The following is a 15,421-nucleotide window of genomic DNA, read 5'->3' on the forward strand; positions in this document are numbered from 1 at the left end:
TCCACTGGGACATCTCTTGGATCAATCCTTTCCCACTGAAAGTTGGAATCTCAGGGCATGGAAGGCGAAGTCATTCCAAGATGGGAACACGCAAAAACACTCTTGGATGTCATGGCTGCAGGATTTCCCTTTGGAAGGCAGGAAGGCCAATCCCAGAATATTTTGGGAAGGGGCTGTTCCCAAATGCACCCTTGATTTGGCTTCCCCATCTAACCTAAGTCAGAATCCCAGAGGTTTTTTGGTAGAAGAGAGAAATTAGGAGCAGATTGGGGCCACCCCTGCTCAGGGTGCACGGAGAATTATTCCCTCCTTCCTGCTCCTATCCCATCCCCCTTTCCCTTTTCCTCTTCCTTTTCCTTTCCCTTTTTCATTCCCTTTTCCTTTTCCTTTCCCTTTTCCTTTTCCTTTCCCTTTTCCTTTCCCTTTTCCTTTTCATTTCCCTTTTCCTTTCCCTTTTCCTTTCCCTTTTCCTTTTCATTTCCCTTTTCCTTTCCCTTTTCCTTTTCATTTCCCTTTTCCTTTCCCTTTTCCTTTCCCTTTTCCTTTTCATTTCCCTTTTTCATTCCCTTTCCCTTTTCCTTTCCCTTTCCCTTTCCCTTTTCCTTTCCCTTTTCCTTTCCCTTTTCCTTTTCCTTTCCCTTTTCCTTTTCATTTCCCTTTTCCTTTTCCTTTCCCTTTCCCTTTTCCCTTTCCTTTCCCTTTTCCTTTTCCTTTCCCTTTTCCTTCCCTTTCCTTTCCCTTTCCCTTTCCCTTCCCTTTCCCTTTCCCCCAGCCTCGATCCCCTCAGTCCCCAGCCGGATTGGGACACTTGGCATGTGGAGAACACGTTGGAAGCATCTGCGAGGCTCCCTGGCAGCTGCACAAATGCAAACACGGGCTCGAGGTGTTTATCCAGGGGCACGGAATATAAACCAGGACGGCTCATTCCGGCACCCGGGAGACCACAGCTGGAAGACGCTGTGTGATTGTGGTCACTCCATTACGGGAAGGACATTTGGGGCATTGGAAAGGGAGGAGAGACCAAAAAAAAAAAAAAAAAAGAGGTTTTGGGATGGGAAGGGGGAGGAATCATTTGGGGATTGGAAGGAGGAGAAATCAGTTTGGGGATAGGAAGAGGGGAGGAATTGTTTCGGGATAGGAAGGGGTGGGAAGAAGGAAAAATCATTTGGGGATAATAAGGGGGAGAAATCAGTTTGGGGATAGGAAGAGAGGAGGAATCATTTTGGGATAGCAAGAGGGGAGGAATCGTTTTGGGATAGAAAGAGGGGAGGAATCATTTTGGGGATGGGAAGGGGGAGGAATTGTTTTGGGATTGGAAGAAGGAAAAATGATTTGGGGATAAGAAGGGGGAGAAATCATTTTGGAGATAGGAAGAGGGGAGGAATCGTTTTGGGATAGGAAGAGGAAGAAATAATTTTTGGGATTGGAAGAGGGAAAAATAATTTAGGGATAGGAAGGGGCAGGAATTGTTTTGGGGTAGGAAGGGGGGAAAAATAATTTTGGGATGGGAAGGGGAAGGAATTGTTTTGGGATTGCAAGGGGGGAAAATACTTTCGGGATAACAAGGGGGAGAAATCATTTTGGGCATAGGAAGGAGGAGGAGTTGTTTTGGGATAGGAAGAGGGGAGGAATCATTTTGGGATAAGAAGGGAAAGAAATCGTTTTTGGGATTGGAAGAAGGAAAAATAATTTGGGGATAGAAAGGAGCAGGAATTGTTTTGGGGTAGGAAGAGGGGAGGAATAGTTTCGGGATTAGAAGGGGGAAAATAATTTTGGGATAGGAAGGGAGAGGAATTGTTTTGTGAGAGGAAGGGGGAAAAATAATTTAGGGATAAGAAGAGGAAGAAATCATTTTGGGATAGGAAGGGGAAGAAATAATTTTGGGATAGGAAGGGGAAGGAATTGTTTTGGGATGGGAAGGGGGGATAAATAATTTTGGGATGGGAAGGAGGAGGAATTGTTTTGGGATAGGAAGAGGGAGGAATGGGGGCTTGGAGGGGCAGGAATTTGGTTTTGGGGTTTGCAGATGGATTTCAAACCTCTGAGGGCGGGGGGGATGAGGGGCTGTGGATACACACAGGGGTGGTTTGGATGGAGGGCAGGAGTGGGATCCTCACTGATCCAACAGAATCAGGCTGGAAGGGACCAGAATGGATCAGCAGGGCCATCCCAGAGCACAGGGCTCAGGGTGACATCCAGGTAATTCTGGAGGATCCCCAGGGAGGAGACTCCAGCCCCTCTCAAGTCTCTGTTCCAGCTCGGTCCCTGCCCAGGGCAGAAGTTCTGCCTCCTGTGCAGGGGCAATTCCTGAAATCAGTCCCTGCCCGTGGCTCTGGTGCCATTGCTGGGCCCTGGAGCAGAGCCTGGCCCTGCTCTGACTCTCCCTGCACTCAGCGACACCCCGGGATACTCAGGGACAGACAGAGACAGACAGGGACACCCAGGGATACTCAGGGACAGAGACAGACAGGGACACCCAGGGACACTCGGGGACACCCAGGACTGAGGGTCCCTCTCAGCTGGGGCTCCTCTCCAGGCAGAACAGCCTCAGCTCCCTCAGCCTTTCCTGGGTATGGAGATGCTCAGGCCCCTCCTCATCCCCACTGGATCCACTCCAGAAGTTCCATGGCCATGGATGGAGGCAGTTTCTGTCTGTCATTGCTCAAAGGCCTTTGCTGACCTTCCCCCCAGTGGATCATGGCCAGGACATCCCTCCCTTCCACGCTCAGCCCTGCAGGGAATGGGCATGGGAGGGGATGGACAAGTCCCAACACGTCCTGGCTCACCCCAGTCCCAAGTACCACCAGACAATTCCATGTCCCAGCTCCAGAGACACCTTCCTGACCTGACCAGGCACTTCTGGACCCTGCCCATCCACCCCCAACCTCCCGACCCAGGGGCAGAACCACAACCTCCAACATCCCCTCGGAAACTCCCGACCTGCCACGGCTGGCACATCCCATTCCTTCCTCATTCCAGCACATCCAGTCCTTCCAATCCCTCCAGCCTCCCTCTGGTGATGCCTTTAGTTTGGAGTGTTCCTGTTCTCCTTGGATGTGCTTTTCTGATGTGCTGGGGTGCTGAAGACAGAACAGTTCCTATTCCAGGTCACAACTCAAGGACAGTTTCTCCAAACTTCAGGCCCTGAGCACAAACTCCGTGGAAAGGTGGAGAGAATTTATAAAAGTGTGAGATTTTGTGACCAACCCCTCCTTTCCTTCCACCTTGGAGCCATCCAGGCAGGGCCACCACAAATTTATTTTGTACAATAAATTCCCATTTTATTTCCTTAACTCTGTGTGCAGCCTCTGCTCCTCAAGGCATCACTGGGAGGGAAAAATATCACTCATATCAATCATGCAAATAAGGTTGATAATTAGAATCAGAGCTCAGGCACCCTTTGGAATGTTTCCCTCCCTTTCTCCGTGTTCCTTTGCAAATCTGAACCACAGACCACTCGTGCCTCTCACAATTCCCCAAATCCTTTCCTCCCGTGTGTTCCAAGCCCTGTCCAGCTGCTCTGTGGACATTCCTCAATAGCACTGGGAGCCCCTGGCCCATCGAACTTTGCAGGCAGAGGCCCCATCCCAGTTTCAGCTCCTTCAAGCCCAGCATGGTTCATATCCGTGACCCTGGGCTCCCTCACGCTCCAGAAGAACAGCCTGGTCTGTGATTCCATCCTCAAAGGTCTCCTGGTCCATAATTCCATCCTAAAAAAGTCTCCTGGTCCATAATTCCATCCTAAAAAGTCTCCTTGTCCATAATTCCATCCTAAAAAAGTCTCCTGGTCCATAATTCTTTCCTAGACACTCTCCTGGTCCACAATTCCTTCCTAGACACTCTCCTGGTCCATAATTCCATCCTCAAGGGTCTCCTGGTCCACAATTCCATCCTAAAAAGTCTCCTGGTCCATAATTCCATCCTAGACACTCTCCTGGTCCATAATTCCATCCTAAAAAGTCTCCTGGTCCACGTTGACCCCCCCAGTTGGTGTCCACTGGGGCAGTGAAAGCTTTTCCAAGCCAAATCCGTGCTGGGAATATGGCCACGAGGGAATTTTGTGGAATTTGGGCCACATCTGCAAGGATGGAGAGCAGAAACTGGGAGGAGATGGAAATAGCTGGAGAAATGATGGGTTTCCAGAGGGCTGAGGTGTTTAGGGCTCAGGATGTCTCTGCCTCCCTAAATTCCTGAGGTACCTGAGGCTCCTCCCAACCTCTGGGAGCTCCTGGCATCAGGGAATGGTGCTGGACCCTCTGGAGAGGAAACCAGGAGCAGATTTTGGGGTTCCTCAAGCCCAGCGAGAGCCTGGAATCAGTTCTAGGTCCTTTAGGGACAGTGAAGCCAAACTGGGATGCACAACCCAGGTAAACAGCCCCAGATTCCCAACTAAAAATAACACCTTCCCTGGGAAAATAGGTTTATTTATTAAAAAAACAACCCAGTTTGGAGCTGCAACACCTCAGGCTCAGAGAAAGGGTTGGCCATGGCCTTTGCTAATGACAGGGTTGTGCAAAAATCCCTCTTCTTTCCCCACAAAATGTCCCATCTCCTTTTCCAAACCAGGGAAAGACAAGCTTTTAATTCATGGATTTAAAAAAAAAAAAGAAGAAAAAAAAAAAGTCAGGTCTGATGGCTCAGGGCTGGGAATTTCACTTCATCCCCTTCCAGGTTTAACTTTGGGGTGGCATCAGCTGCCCACCAGGGCTGGGATGGAATATTTGTGTCGGGAGAAGAGAAATTTTTTGGGTTTCCTGTTCTTTCCCAAAAAGCTTTCATCTGGAGACTAAATTTAAGGAAAAAAAGGGGAGGGGGGGAAGAGAAAGAGAAAAGGAGGAAACCAAATGCTTGTGGGGGGAAGGGTTTTGGGGTTTTTTTGGTTTGGTATTTTGGGTGTCCAGCCCTCAGCCAAAGGTGCAGATGACGCACGAATCCCGATGGGGCTCTTTGGGAGCTCCTGGAGCAGCTCAGCCTCGGCTCCCCAGGGCACAGGGATCAGGAGCCAGGGCTCAGAGACACCTGGGAGGTGGCCAAGGGCCAGAGGATCCCTGTGAGCCATCCAGGAGGACAGCAGCGACCTCATCCTCCCAGAAAACTGAATTTTAACCTTTTTAAGGGGGGAAAAAAAAAAAGGAAATTTGGAGTGGCTGAAGAAAATCTGAAATTTTAGAGCTTTTTAGCCTTTTTATTCCCCGAGATTTTTCTTTGGAATATCAACCCTGCCAGCCAGGACACGCTCCCACTTTCTGGAATGGGGTCAAAGACTCTTTTCCTACGACCCCTGTGGTGAGGATTTTCCCAGGAGAGATCCCCCTCAAGTCCTCAAGTTGTTGCCCTTGGGGTCAGGAATTTTAAGTAGAGATTTTCTCCTTTCCCAAACATCCGACACCACAGGGCTGGCCCTGGGTTGGAGCTGCTCCAGGATGATCCCAGAGGGATTCTGCCTCTCCAGGCTGATCCCTTCCAGCAGAGCTGAACGTGGATCTTTTCCCTCACCACAAACAATTCCCTAAAAAAGGCTGGAGAAATCCCATCCTTGGATCACTGTGGAATGTGTTTTCCTGAGGATCTCCCCAAAAGTTCTGCTTCATTGTAGGCCTGTCCTTTCCCCTTCTTTGGAATAACAAATCCAGCAGGGATTTGGAACTGGAAACCACATCCAGGATTTATTTTGCTCCAAACCAACCTTACTTTTCCTCATCAATTTTTCCTTTTAAATCCTATCTGCAAATAGGAGCTGGAGCATCATGATTGTAGATTGTTGCCCTTCCCAGATTTTTCTTTGGGATCTGCAGTGAGGGAAGAGGTGACAGGATGAGATAGGCACAAGTCTGGATATCCCTGATCACCAAAGCAGACACCACATCCCAAATTCTGGATCATCCCAGAAGGAAAACACTGGACCCAACCACTTTCCCTGCATCCAAGGGCACCTGAAATCCCAAAACCCGTGGATGGCAGCTCCTCGGAAAAGTGGGAAGAACTTTTCCAAATTGGAAAACTCTTTGCTGGCACCACAAACCCCTTAAACCATCTCGGGGGCAGTCTGGCAAATCCCTGCCTTGTTTGGGAACTCCTAAAGGGAATTTCTGGGGTATGAAATCCTAAAAAATAATCCTTGTGAAAGGTTGAGTGGGAATTCCTCCTGCCTTTGGATTAGTGCAGATTAATTGGATCTAATTCTCCTCTGCTAATGAGTGAAGTCTCCAAAGCCTTGAAATTCAGGTGGTTGCTCCTCTTGGACAATTTGGGATTGGATTTGCTGTAGAGGATGGAGCAGGGAGCCTGAGGAGCTCAGAGCAGCTTTTTCCAGAGGCAGGATTCACATCCATGGGATTGAACCAGCACACATTGGAAATTTTCTCTTCCAGCCCCAGATCCAGGGGATCCAAATCCCTGGGATCCGCTTCCTTTGCTCCCCCTTTGGGGAAACGGCCCCAAAATCCAGCTGCCAATCCCATCCCTATCCCTGCCCACACTGCAGGGGGATCCATCCCAAAAGCTGGAGAAGGGGCAGGGCAGCAGGGCCAGGTGGGCAGTGAGACACCAGCAGGAAATGCCTTGGCCCACGTGCTCATTAACGAGGTGTTAATTGGGCACGGGGGGGAGGGGACAAAGGAGCAGCAGAGGATGTGGCTTGAGGTTTCCTGATGGAAAACAGGAGGCTTGGAATCAAAGGAAAGCTGGGATTTTATGGCCCCTCGCTGGTGTTTCCAAAGGCACCGGGAGGGCAGGTGGCAAAGCCGGGCTTGGCAAAGCCGGGCTTGGCAAAGCCGGGCTTGGGGGCTTTTCCCACAGCACTCCCCAAGAGAACAGAGAGCCGAGCTGCAGGAACATCGTGGCTTGTCCCGTTTTCCCTGGAAATAGAGGGAAGTGGGACAGGACACCCACCCAGGGGACTGAAGGGTCCCTCAGCTCGCCTGGAATTCACACTTGGGAATGTGAGGAAAGGAACCAGCGGGGGGTGAGGATTTGCTCCCCACATGAGAGAGTTCTGTCCTTCCTCCTCCCCCCAGCCCCACAGCTGGGAGCGATTTTCCAGCCCAAAATAGAAAGGAAGTGGAAGGAAGAGGCTCAGCAGAGCTCAGCCCTTCCAAGGAGAGAGAGTGGGGAAGGAGAAAGGTCTTGGAGAGATGTTTTGTTTTCCTTATCGCTGTTTGCAAAGGATTTTTGGGATTTGGAATAGTGCCCAGGGCTGGAAGAGCTGGGAATGTTCCCCTGGAGAGGAGAAGGCTCCAGGGAGAGCTCAGAGCCCCTGGCAGGGCCTGAAGGGGCTCCAGGAGAGATGGAGAGGGACTGGGGACAAGGATGGAGGGACAGCACACAGGGATGGATGGGATATTGGGAAGGGATTCCTGGCTGGGATGGAATTCCCAGAGCAGCTGTGGCTGCCCCTGGATCCCTGGAAGTGTCCTGGAGCAGCCTGGGACAGTGGGAGGTGTCCCTGTCCATTCCAGAGGGGTGGAATGGGATCTTTAAGGTCTCTCCCAACCCATTCTGGAATTCTGAGATCCCAGAGCTGCTGGTTGCTGCTCTCTCCTGTGCATTGCTTTGAATAATCAGGGCCATAATCCCACAGCTCCCACATCCTCCTGGACCCTCAGCATTTGGAATTCTGGAGCAGAACAAGCCTGGGACAACTTTCCTTTCCAACACCTCGTGCTGAAACCATCCTGAAAATCCAATTCACTGGGATGCTCCAACTGCCTCCTGCCCTCCCAGCTCTGCATGTGGGGCTGAGGGGAAGGGTTGGGAGCAGCGAGGACGGATCCAGCTGCGGCCCCGGGATCTGGGAGCAGTGAGGATGGATCCAGCTGCGGCCCCGGGATTTGGGGAGGGGAGCAGGGATGGATCCAGCTGCGGCCCCGGGATTTGGGAGGAGCAGGGATGGATCCAGCTGCGGCCCCGGGATTTGGGAGGGGCAGGGATGGATCCAGCTGCGGCCCCGGGATTTGGGGAGCAGCGGGGACGGATCCAGCTGCGGCCCCGGGATTTGGGAGGAGCAGGGATGGATCCAGCTGCGGCCCCGGGATTTGGGAGCACTCACCGTGCACCTTGGGCACCTTGGCTTTCAGGTGGCGCTCGCACTTGGCCTTGGCCTTCAGCAGGAGGAAGATCTGCTCCTCCTTGGTGATGACATCGTCGGCATCCACCTGCAGGGAAGGGACACGGAGGTCAAACTCCAACTCCAAACCCTCCTCTGCATCCATAAATTCCTCAGCCTCGCCCTGAGAATCCCGGTTGGCTCTGTAGTTGTGTCCCAAGGAGCAGCTCCTCTGTGGAATTATAATCCCTGGGTATGGCAGAGGAAACACAGGCTGGGAATGATCCCATTGTGCACATTCCCACATGGAAGCAGCAATTTTGGGATGGAGCATCCCAGGTTGCAGGGATCAGGTTGCTGCCCAGGAGGAAAACATTCCCAGGAAATAATTTAATGCCAAGGACTCATCTCCTCTTAGGAATTACAACTTCCCGTGCTGCTCCTCCTCTGCACGGAGATTTCATCCACAGAAAATCCTGCCTGAATCCCAGGAATGTGTGGAGGGATCTGACAGCAGCTCCCCACCCTCTGCTCCAGGGAGAGCTCAGAGCCCCTGGCAGGGCCTAAAGGGGACAAGGGATGGAGGGACGGGACACAGGGAATGGCTTTGAGCTGGAAGAAGTGGATTTAGATGGGATATTGGGATGGAATTCCTGGCTGGGATGGAATTCCCAGAGCAGCTGTGGCTGCCCCTGGATCCCTGGCAGTGTCCCAGGCCAGGTTGGACATTGGGACAGTGGAAGATCCCTGCCCATGGAATGGGATCATCCTTCGGATCCCTTCCAACCAACCCATTCCATGATTTCCCTGCACTCCCCGAGCCATCCCTATCCCAAATCCCGGTTCCTTCCCTCCTTTCCAGTTCATTCCCTTTGCCAAGCCAGTAACAGGAACCAGCTGAGGGCCAATTAACTCCCGACAAAAACTCCCTCCAAATGACATAACGAGGGTTAATGAATCCCAGCTCCCAAATAACCCGGGATTCGATTTCCCAGCGGGCTCCCAGGGACAGGAACGGGGGGCAAGGGACTCGCAGCTGTGGAGTTAAATCTGATAAAGGGCCGGGAGTAAAACAGGAGTTGGGTTTTCATGTCCTTGGAACAAATCCAGCCTGAAAAACCCTTCAACAAGCGGGAGCCGCTTCCAAACCGCGTCCACGTTAATGGGAACAATTCCAGCCTTTCCCAGATGTTTGGCCTGTCCACATTTAAGGCACCATCCCTCATTTCAGCTTGGATTGGGAACAGAAAGCTCGGGGTCAGCTCCCGCTGGCACACGGATCCGTACAAAGCCGGAGGAGTTAGGCTGGATTTAGAGGGACGGGAACCTCAGGAATTCCGAGGGATTCATCCCAAGCACGCTCAGCCCTCAACTCCTCTGGCTGCGCTTGGAGGGATGCACAGAAAACACATTTTGATTCCCAGAAATAAAAGGGGAAAAAAATTCCGAGGGCTGGGCAGAGACTGAGCTCAGCTCAGGTTTAATTTCCTAAACCTGCCTGATCCTTAAAAAAAATCCACTAAAACCGACCCCACGTTCCCTCTTCTCCTCCCAAAAAATTGTTTAAATGATAAAAGAAGAAAAAATCTATTTTGGACCTGACTTTGTGGGTTTCCCCTTGGTCAAAGAGGTTGAAATGTGAATGTAAATAAATTTATGGATTAAAACAGAGATTTTTCACTGAATCCTGGTGTTTGAAGACATCAGCTCTCAAAAGCTTTTGGGAAAACTATGGAATGGTGATGGAAAAATCCCGTAAAACATCCAGGGAAAACCAGGCTGGGAGTTTGGAATTTGGCATTCCCTCTGTCCCCACCCCCTGTGGGGACATTTCAGAGCCTCCATGGGGCTAAAAGATCCCTGGGGATTGAGGATTGTCCAACCCTGGAATCCTCAGATTTGGAATCACGGGACAGCAGCTGGCACAGCACAAACACCTGGAGCACCTCTGGATCTTCCAGCTGCTGGAGGAATTTCAGCTCCCTAATTGCACATTTCCCTGATTTTCCTTGGATTTTTCCTGCCCTGGATCTCCTGATTTCAAGGCAGAGTTTCTCTGTTTCTCTTCCCAGCCTGGCTGTCCGAGGTTAAAGGAATCCATGGGAATATTTTCCTTGTGAAAACTTCCTGATCTAAGGCTGGACAAAGCTTTCCCTTGGAAAAACAATCCCAACACCTGATAAAAAAAAAATTCTGGGGGAATGGCTTTGCTAAAACCGTTAGGAATGGTTTGTGGCAATTTTTGGGAATCTGGAGATTCCCAGGCAGCCAAAGAAGCAGCTCCACTTCCAGGAGTGCCCAGGTGGGATTTGGGAAATTCAGGATTTGGGAATGGCTGGGAATGAAGCTGCTGCTGCTTTGGAGAGGATTTGGATCCTTTTGGATGGAGAAAACCAGGGATGGGGATGTGCAGGATATGGAGAAAGGAAGGAAATGAATCCCTAACTTGCAGGATTTGAGACTCAGATGAAGAGAGCAAGGACTCAAAAAATCCCAACAAATCCCAACCAGAAATGAACAAAGCCCAAATCCAGCAGGAGATGGGAAAATCCAGAGCCTGGATGCAGATTCTGGGGGCAGGAATGTCCTAAACTGCTGCTGCCCCGAAGCTGGGAGGTGACAGCCCTCAAGTGTCACCTCTTTTCCTAAACTGGCCCCTCCTGGAATTAGGCTAGGATGGAGAATTGGCCAAAAGAGGGATATTTTCATCAATATCCATGGATTTCTTCTCTTTTTAAGGCCACCTGTGCCGTGCTGAGGATCCCAAAATCCACATTAATATCCAGAATTTGCTCCAGTCCAGCACTATTTATTCCATAAACTCTCTTCTGCACAGGACAATGAAAAAGGAGATAAAAGGCACTGGGAATTTTTCATCCCAGTGAATTCCAGAGCCAAAACCTCCTCAGGATTCTCATATTCAACATTTCCCTCCTCTTTTATCAAATTCCCACGTGCCTTCATCGTTTTAACCTCCTCAAAAAATCTCTCATCCTGCTAAAACCATTTAACCAAGAGAAAGGAATAAATACAGGATTTATTTTTCCCAATAATCCCTGCCCTGATGAAAAACTGGGAATATCCAGGATGGGTTTTACCAACCTGAGCTTTTCCCTCAGAGCTCCTCTCAGAGTCTTTACCTGCCCACAGCAGCTGGAATTTATTCCATCCTCAAACCAGCACCTGAAATAAATTGGATCAGCCTTTTTTGGGATTTCTTTCCCCCCCACTCCCTTTTTTTTTTTTCCCATTAATTGGCCACTCAGGAGCACTGGGAAGGTTTTTTTGAGGAGGAATTGCTGCTGGTGGGAATTCTGGGAGAAAGAAGAACATCCAAGGGAAGGTAGAAATTGTCCTAGAGCTCCCAAATCCAGCTGTTTTGGAGGAAGAGGTCGAGGTTATCCTGTCCCTGCAGACTTAATCCCTCTAAAATCCCTCTAAAAGCTGCCAGCAAATCCCTTTAAATCACATTGCCCTAAAGTTCCTCAGCAGAAAGTCGTGCACTGAGTTTCTTGGAATTCACTTTATCCAAGGAATTGCTTTATCCCGAGGGATGCAGTGTCCTGGGTGCTCCACTGGTGCAATTTTTTTCCCTGAATTCCTGCAATCCCACCCCAGGAACACCTGGAAAGGATGGAGGCTCCTCCCTGGGCTTCCCAGTTTTCCCATCAAATCCCACCTTGTTCCATCATCCCCTCCTCTCCTCCCAGTGCTGGAAAATAAAAGTTCCTCGTGGAGAGAAGATGTGGGAATGTCGCTTTTCCCTCCTTATCCAGAGAAAACAGAAATGCCAAAGGGAAAAGGGGACACAACAACTTTATCCCCAGGCTGTAAAATCCACTTGGATCCCTTTCCTTGCCCCCCATCTGAGCCCGTGGGGATGGATGAGGATGTTCAGGGAACGAAAATTCCCTGGTGATGTCCCAGCAGTGAAAGCAAATCCCAAATGTCCCTGGGGAGATCCCGGTCATCCTCGTTTCTGGGTCCTCATTTTTGGGAATAACGGGGTGCTTTCTGTGCCACTTCCCTGGGGCACCTCAAAAAGCAGCTCCAGGGAAACAGATTTGTTGGGATTGAGGGTGAGGAGTTCTGGGATCTGCTGGGAGAACACCAGGAAATCGCTGGGAAGGGGAAAAGAGGGAGAAAGAAGGGAAAAGGGAAAATATTGCAATTCTGGAATGGTTTGGGCTGGAAGGGACCTTAAGGATTATCCCATTCCAACCCCTGGATGTTTTCCACAATCCCAACCTGGCCTTGGACACTTCCAGGGATTGGGAATCCACAATTTGCAGTCAGCACATGCCATTTCATCCAGGAGAACTGGGATTCATGGTGCCTTTCCAGGAACAGCAATTTAGGGACAACATTTTTAAATCCCAAAGGATTTCCTGTTTTCCACCCCTGGAGCAAACGAGGTGGGACCCAAGAGGCTGAGCTATGGAAAAATCAACTTCCAAGAAAGGAGGAAATTCCCATAATTTCCTATCAGGCTGCCTGAGCAGGGATGTCCTTCCCAGAGATCAGAGCATGGAGTTGCTGCAGAGGGATCAGCGAGGGCTGGAATTTTATTCCTGGATCATAAACAACCCCCATGGCACTCTGCACTTCAGGAATGATTAATGCCAACCACGATGGCTCAGCTATTCCCAGGAATCCCATCCTGAGCTTCCTCCTGGTCTAGAGAAGGCCTGGCCTAACTGGAGCCATCCCCATTTCTCCATAGCTCCCATGCGATGAGCCAAGCCTAACTCAGCTAAACTCGAGATCAAGGGCTAGGCCTAGACCAAGGCAGGATCAAAGCAGATCTGTGAGAAATTCTGGATTTCTCCCACTGCTTCCAGAGCAGCTGAAGGTGATTCCCAGCTCCCATGGCTTGGAAATTCCCAAAGTGCTGCTCCTGGGTCCCTGTGTCCTGCTGGGAGGAGCAGAAAGGAATGTTGGGAAAACTGGGATTGTTCTGGCACGGTTTGGGTTTGGTTTGGCTCACACCCACCCATCCCTTCCTCTCTTCTCCAAGGGGTGATCCCAAGAAGTGTGACCTGGAAGAGTCCCAGAAGGATCATCCAAGTGCAGCCCCTGTGATCCTGAAATCTTTTAAGGGAATCTGTCCCGGATATGTGATGGATGCCCTTGGACAGAGCACCAGAAGAAATGGATTTTCCTGGACTCTCCATGGGAAAATCCCAGTCCTTCCTTCCCTCTCTCCAGCCCAATTCCCCTTTTCCACACACAGAAACTTCCAAGCAGCTGAGATGAACCAGAATTCCTTAATTCCATCCTGAGGTATTCCCTGGATTTCCTCCCACCAAGAGCCAGTGCAGGACAAAAATCTCGATTCAATTGTGAGATGAAATCTTTTAAAAAAACCCAACTTTGGATTTTTATTCCTCAGCCCAGCAGCAGAAGAGCTGTGGGATATAAAGCAGAATATTCCCAGTGGGAATGAGCTCAGGAAGAAGATGTCAGCTTTTCCCAACTCCCAGAAAATGGGATTCTCTCAATTTCCCTCTGAATTAAAGAAGACCACAGGATTCCATGGAGGTGTTAATTGAAAGTTAATTAAGACAGCAATTAAAGGGAAGGGCTGGGAGTCAACACCTGAAATTAAGCAGGAAGAATGAATTCCTTATTATTTTATAGGAATTGCAGTGAATTCTGCTGATTCTTGTTCATTAATATCAACAATTAATGCACCACTGTCCCACCTCAGATGCTCAAAATTAGGCAAAATTTGGATTATCCATAAAAATCACCAATATGGGATCTATTTTCCAAGGCCACGCTCCCAAATCCCTTCAGTTTGTTTCCAAATCCTGCCAATCCAAGCTTTTCCTACAGTGCTTGGAAAGAGTTGTTAAAATGCTGATTCCAACAGCACTGAATTCCAGGAAATCCCAATTTTCCTGTTATTGGCCACAAAAGTGAGAGGAATCCCAATTTTTGGTGGAAATGGATGGTCCTTAAGGTTCCTTCCAACCCCAACCATTCTGGGATTCTGGGATTTAGGTTCCACTGATTGATTGGGATTGGTTTCCTATGAAGATGCTCCACTGAGGACATTCCCACTTTATCCTCAGGATCCTCTTCCATCCCACTGGGACTCATGGAATTCTTCCCACTCATGGAATTCTTCCCATTCATGGAATTCTTCCTATTCATGGAATTTTCCCCATTCATGGAATTCTTCCTATTAATGGAATTCTTCCCACTCATGGAAATTTTCCTACTCATGGAATTCTTCCTATTCATGGAATTTTCCTGCTCATAGAATTCTTCCCACTCATGGAATTTTTCCCACTCATGGAATTCTTCCCACTCATGGAATTTTTCCCCCCTGGGAAAGTTCTTGTCCTCCTCAAGCCCAACTTTTCAAGCCAAAAGGGACCTGTGGAGGTGACTCCAATTCTCCTAAGGAAGCAGAGCCAGGATTTGGGATCACCCGTGGCCCCTCCATTGTCCTGCACCTCCCTGCTCTGGGTAAAAAAAACCAGGAATATCCCTCAAGAGGCAGAACACCCTCAGGATTCTGAGGGAATTCTGGGAATTCCCTGGGAATTCTCAGTGATCTTGTCTTACTCAACTCCAGACTTTCAGGTCCTGCACACCTTGGTGACTCCAAGCTCCCTATGGAATTCCATCTGGGAATGTGAAAAGCAGATCCCGCCTTCCTGTCTCAGTTTCCCAAGCAAAGCTTCTCCCCTTTCCCTGCTTTACCCCTTTGGACTATCCTGGAATTTTTGGTCTGTCTTCCTCAGGAGGAGGAAAAGATGGATTTGGGAGCATTGAGCTGGAGAACCAGGAATGGAAAAGAGCTCCTGCTCCCAAATTCCAGCCTTCCCATGGGCAAATTATCCAAAGGTTTGACTAAAATCCCAGTGCAGCTTCTCCAGGCCGTGCTGGGATTGATTCCCTTTTTTCCCCTTCTTTTCCCCCCCCTTTTCCTGTTTTTTCCTCCTTCCAAAGCACCAACCCCTCACCTTCCAGCAGCCCTGACCAGGAATCAACACAGGATCACTCCGTGGCCTCAGGCAGCCCAGGAATTTTGGGAGAGAGGCAAAATCTTGGCATGACTTCCCTGCTGCAGCTTGGAAGGCTGGGATAGCACAAATCCTTCAGGTCAGGATAACCTGGAGCGTTCCTTTCCCCTGGAGCATTTGTTCAGACAAACTAATCCCAGCAATTCCCTTTTCCACAGGCACAGACCCTGGAGCAGCCCTCCCATGTGGAGAAACTGAGCTGGAAGCAAAACTCATCCTGGAGGGGCTCAGGGGATGCTCCCGAGTTATTTCTGCTGGAAATGGTCAATCCCACATCCCTCCCCGCTGCCCCAGCAGGGATTTGGGATTGACTCCTGCCAGGTCACGTCTGCTGGTGGCA

General features: G+C 49.9%; 1 protein-coding gene across 1 annotated transcript in view; it reads right to left on the bottom strand.

The window, feature by feature from the left end:
* PTH1R (parathyroid hormone 1 receptor) overlaps nt 1-15,421 on the bottom strand; it is an 85,521-nt gene that overhangs the window by 39,479 nt on the left and 30,621 nt on the right. The window contains exon 2 of the mRNA XM_088177505.1: nt 8,048-8,153. Within this exon, the coding sequence (XP_088033631.1) occupies nt 8,048-8,153 (106 nt within the window). The remainder of the gene's footprint in view (nt 1-8,047; nt 8,154-15,421) is intronic.

This window comes from Sturnus vulgaris, chromosome 1, assembly GCF_052056855.1.
Source record: "Sturnus vulgaris isolate bStuVul1 chromosome 1, bStuVul1.hap1, whole genome shotgun sequence".
NCBI classification, from domain to species: Eukaryota; Metazoa; Chordata; class Aves; order Passeriformes; family Sturnidae; genus Sturnus; species Sturnus vulgaris.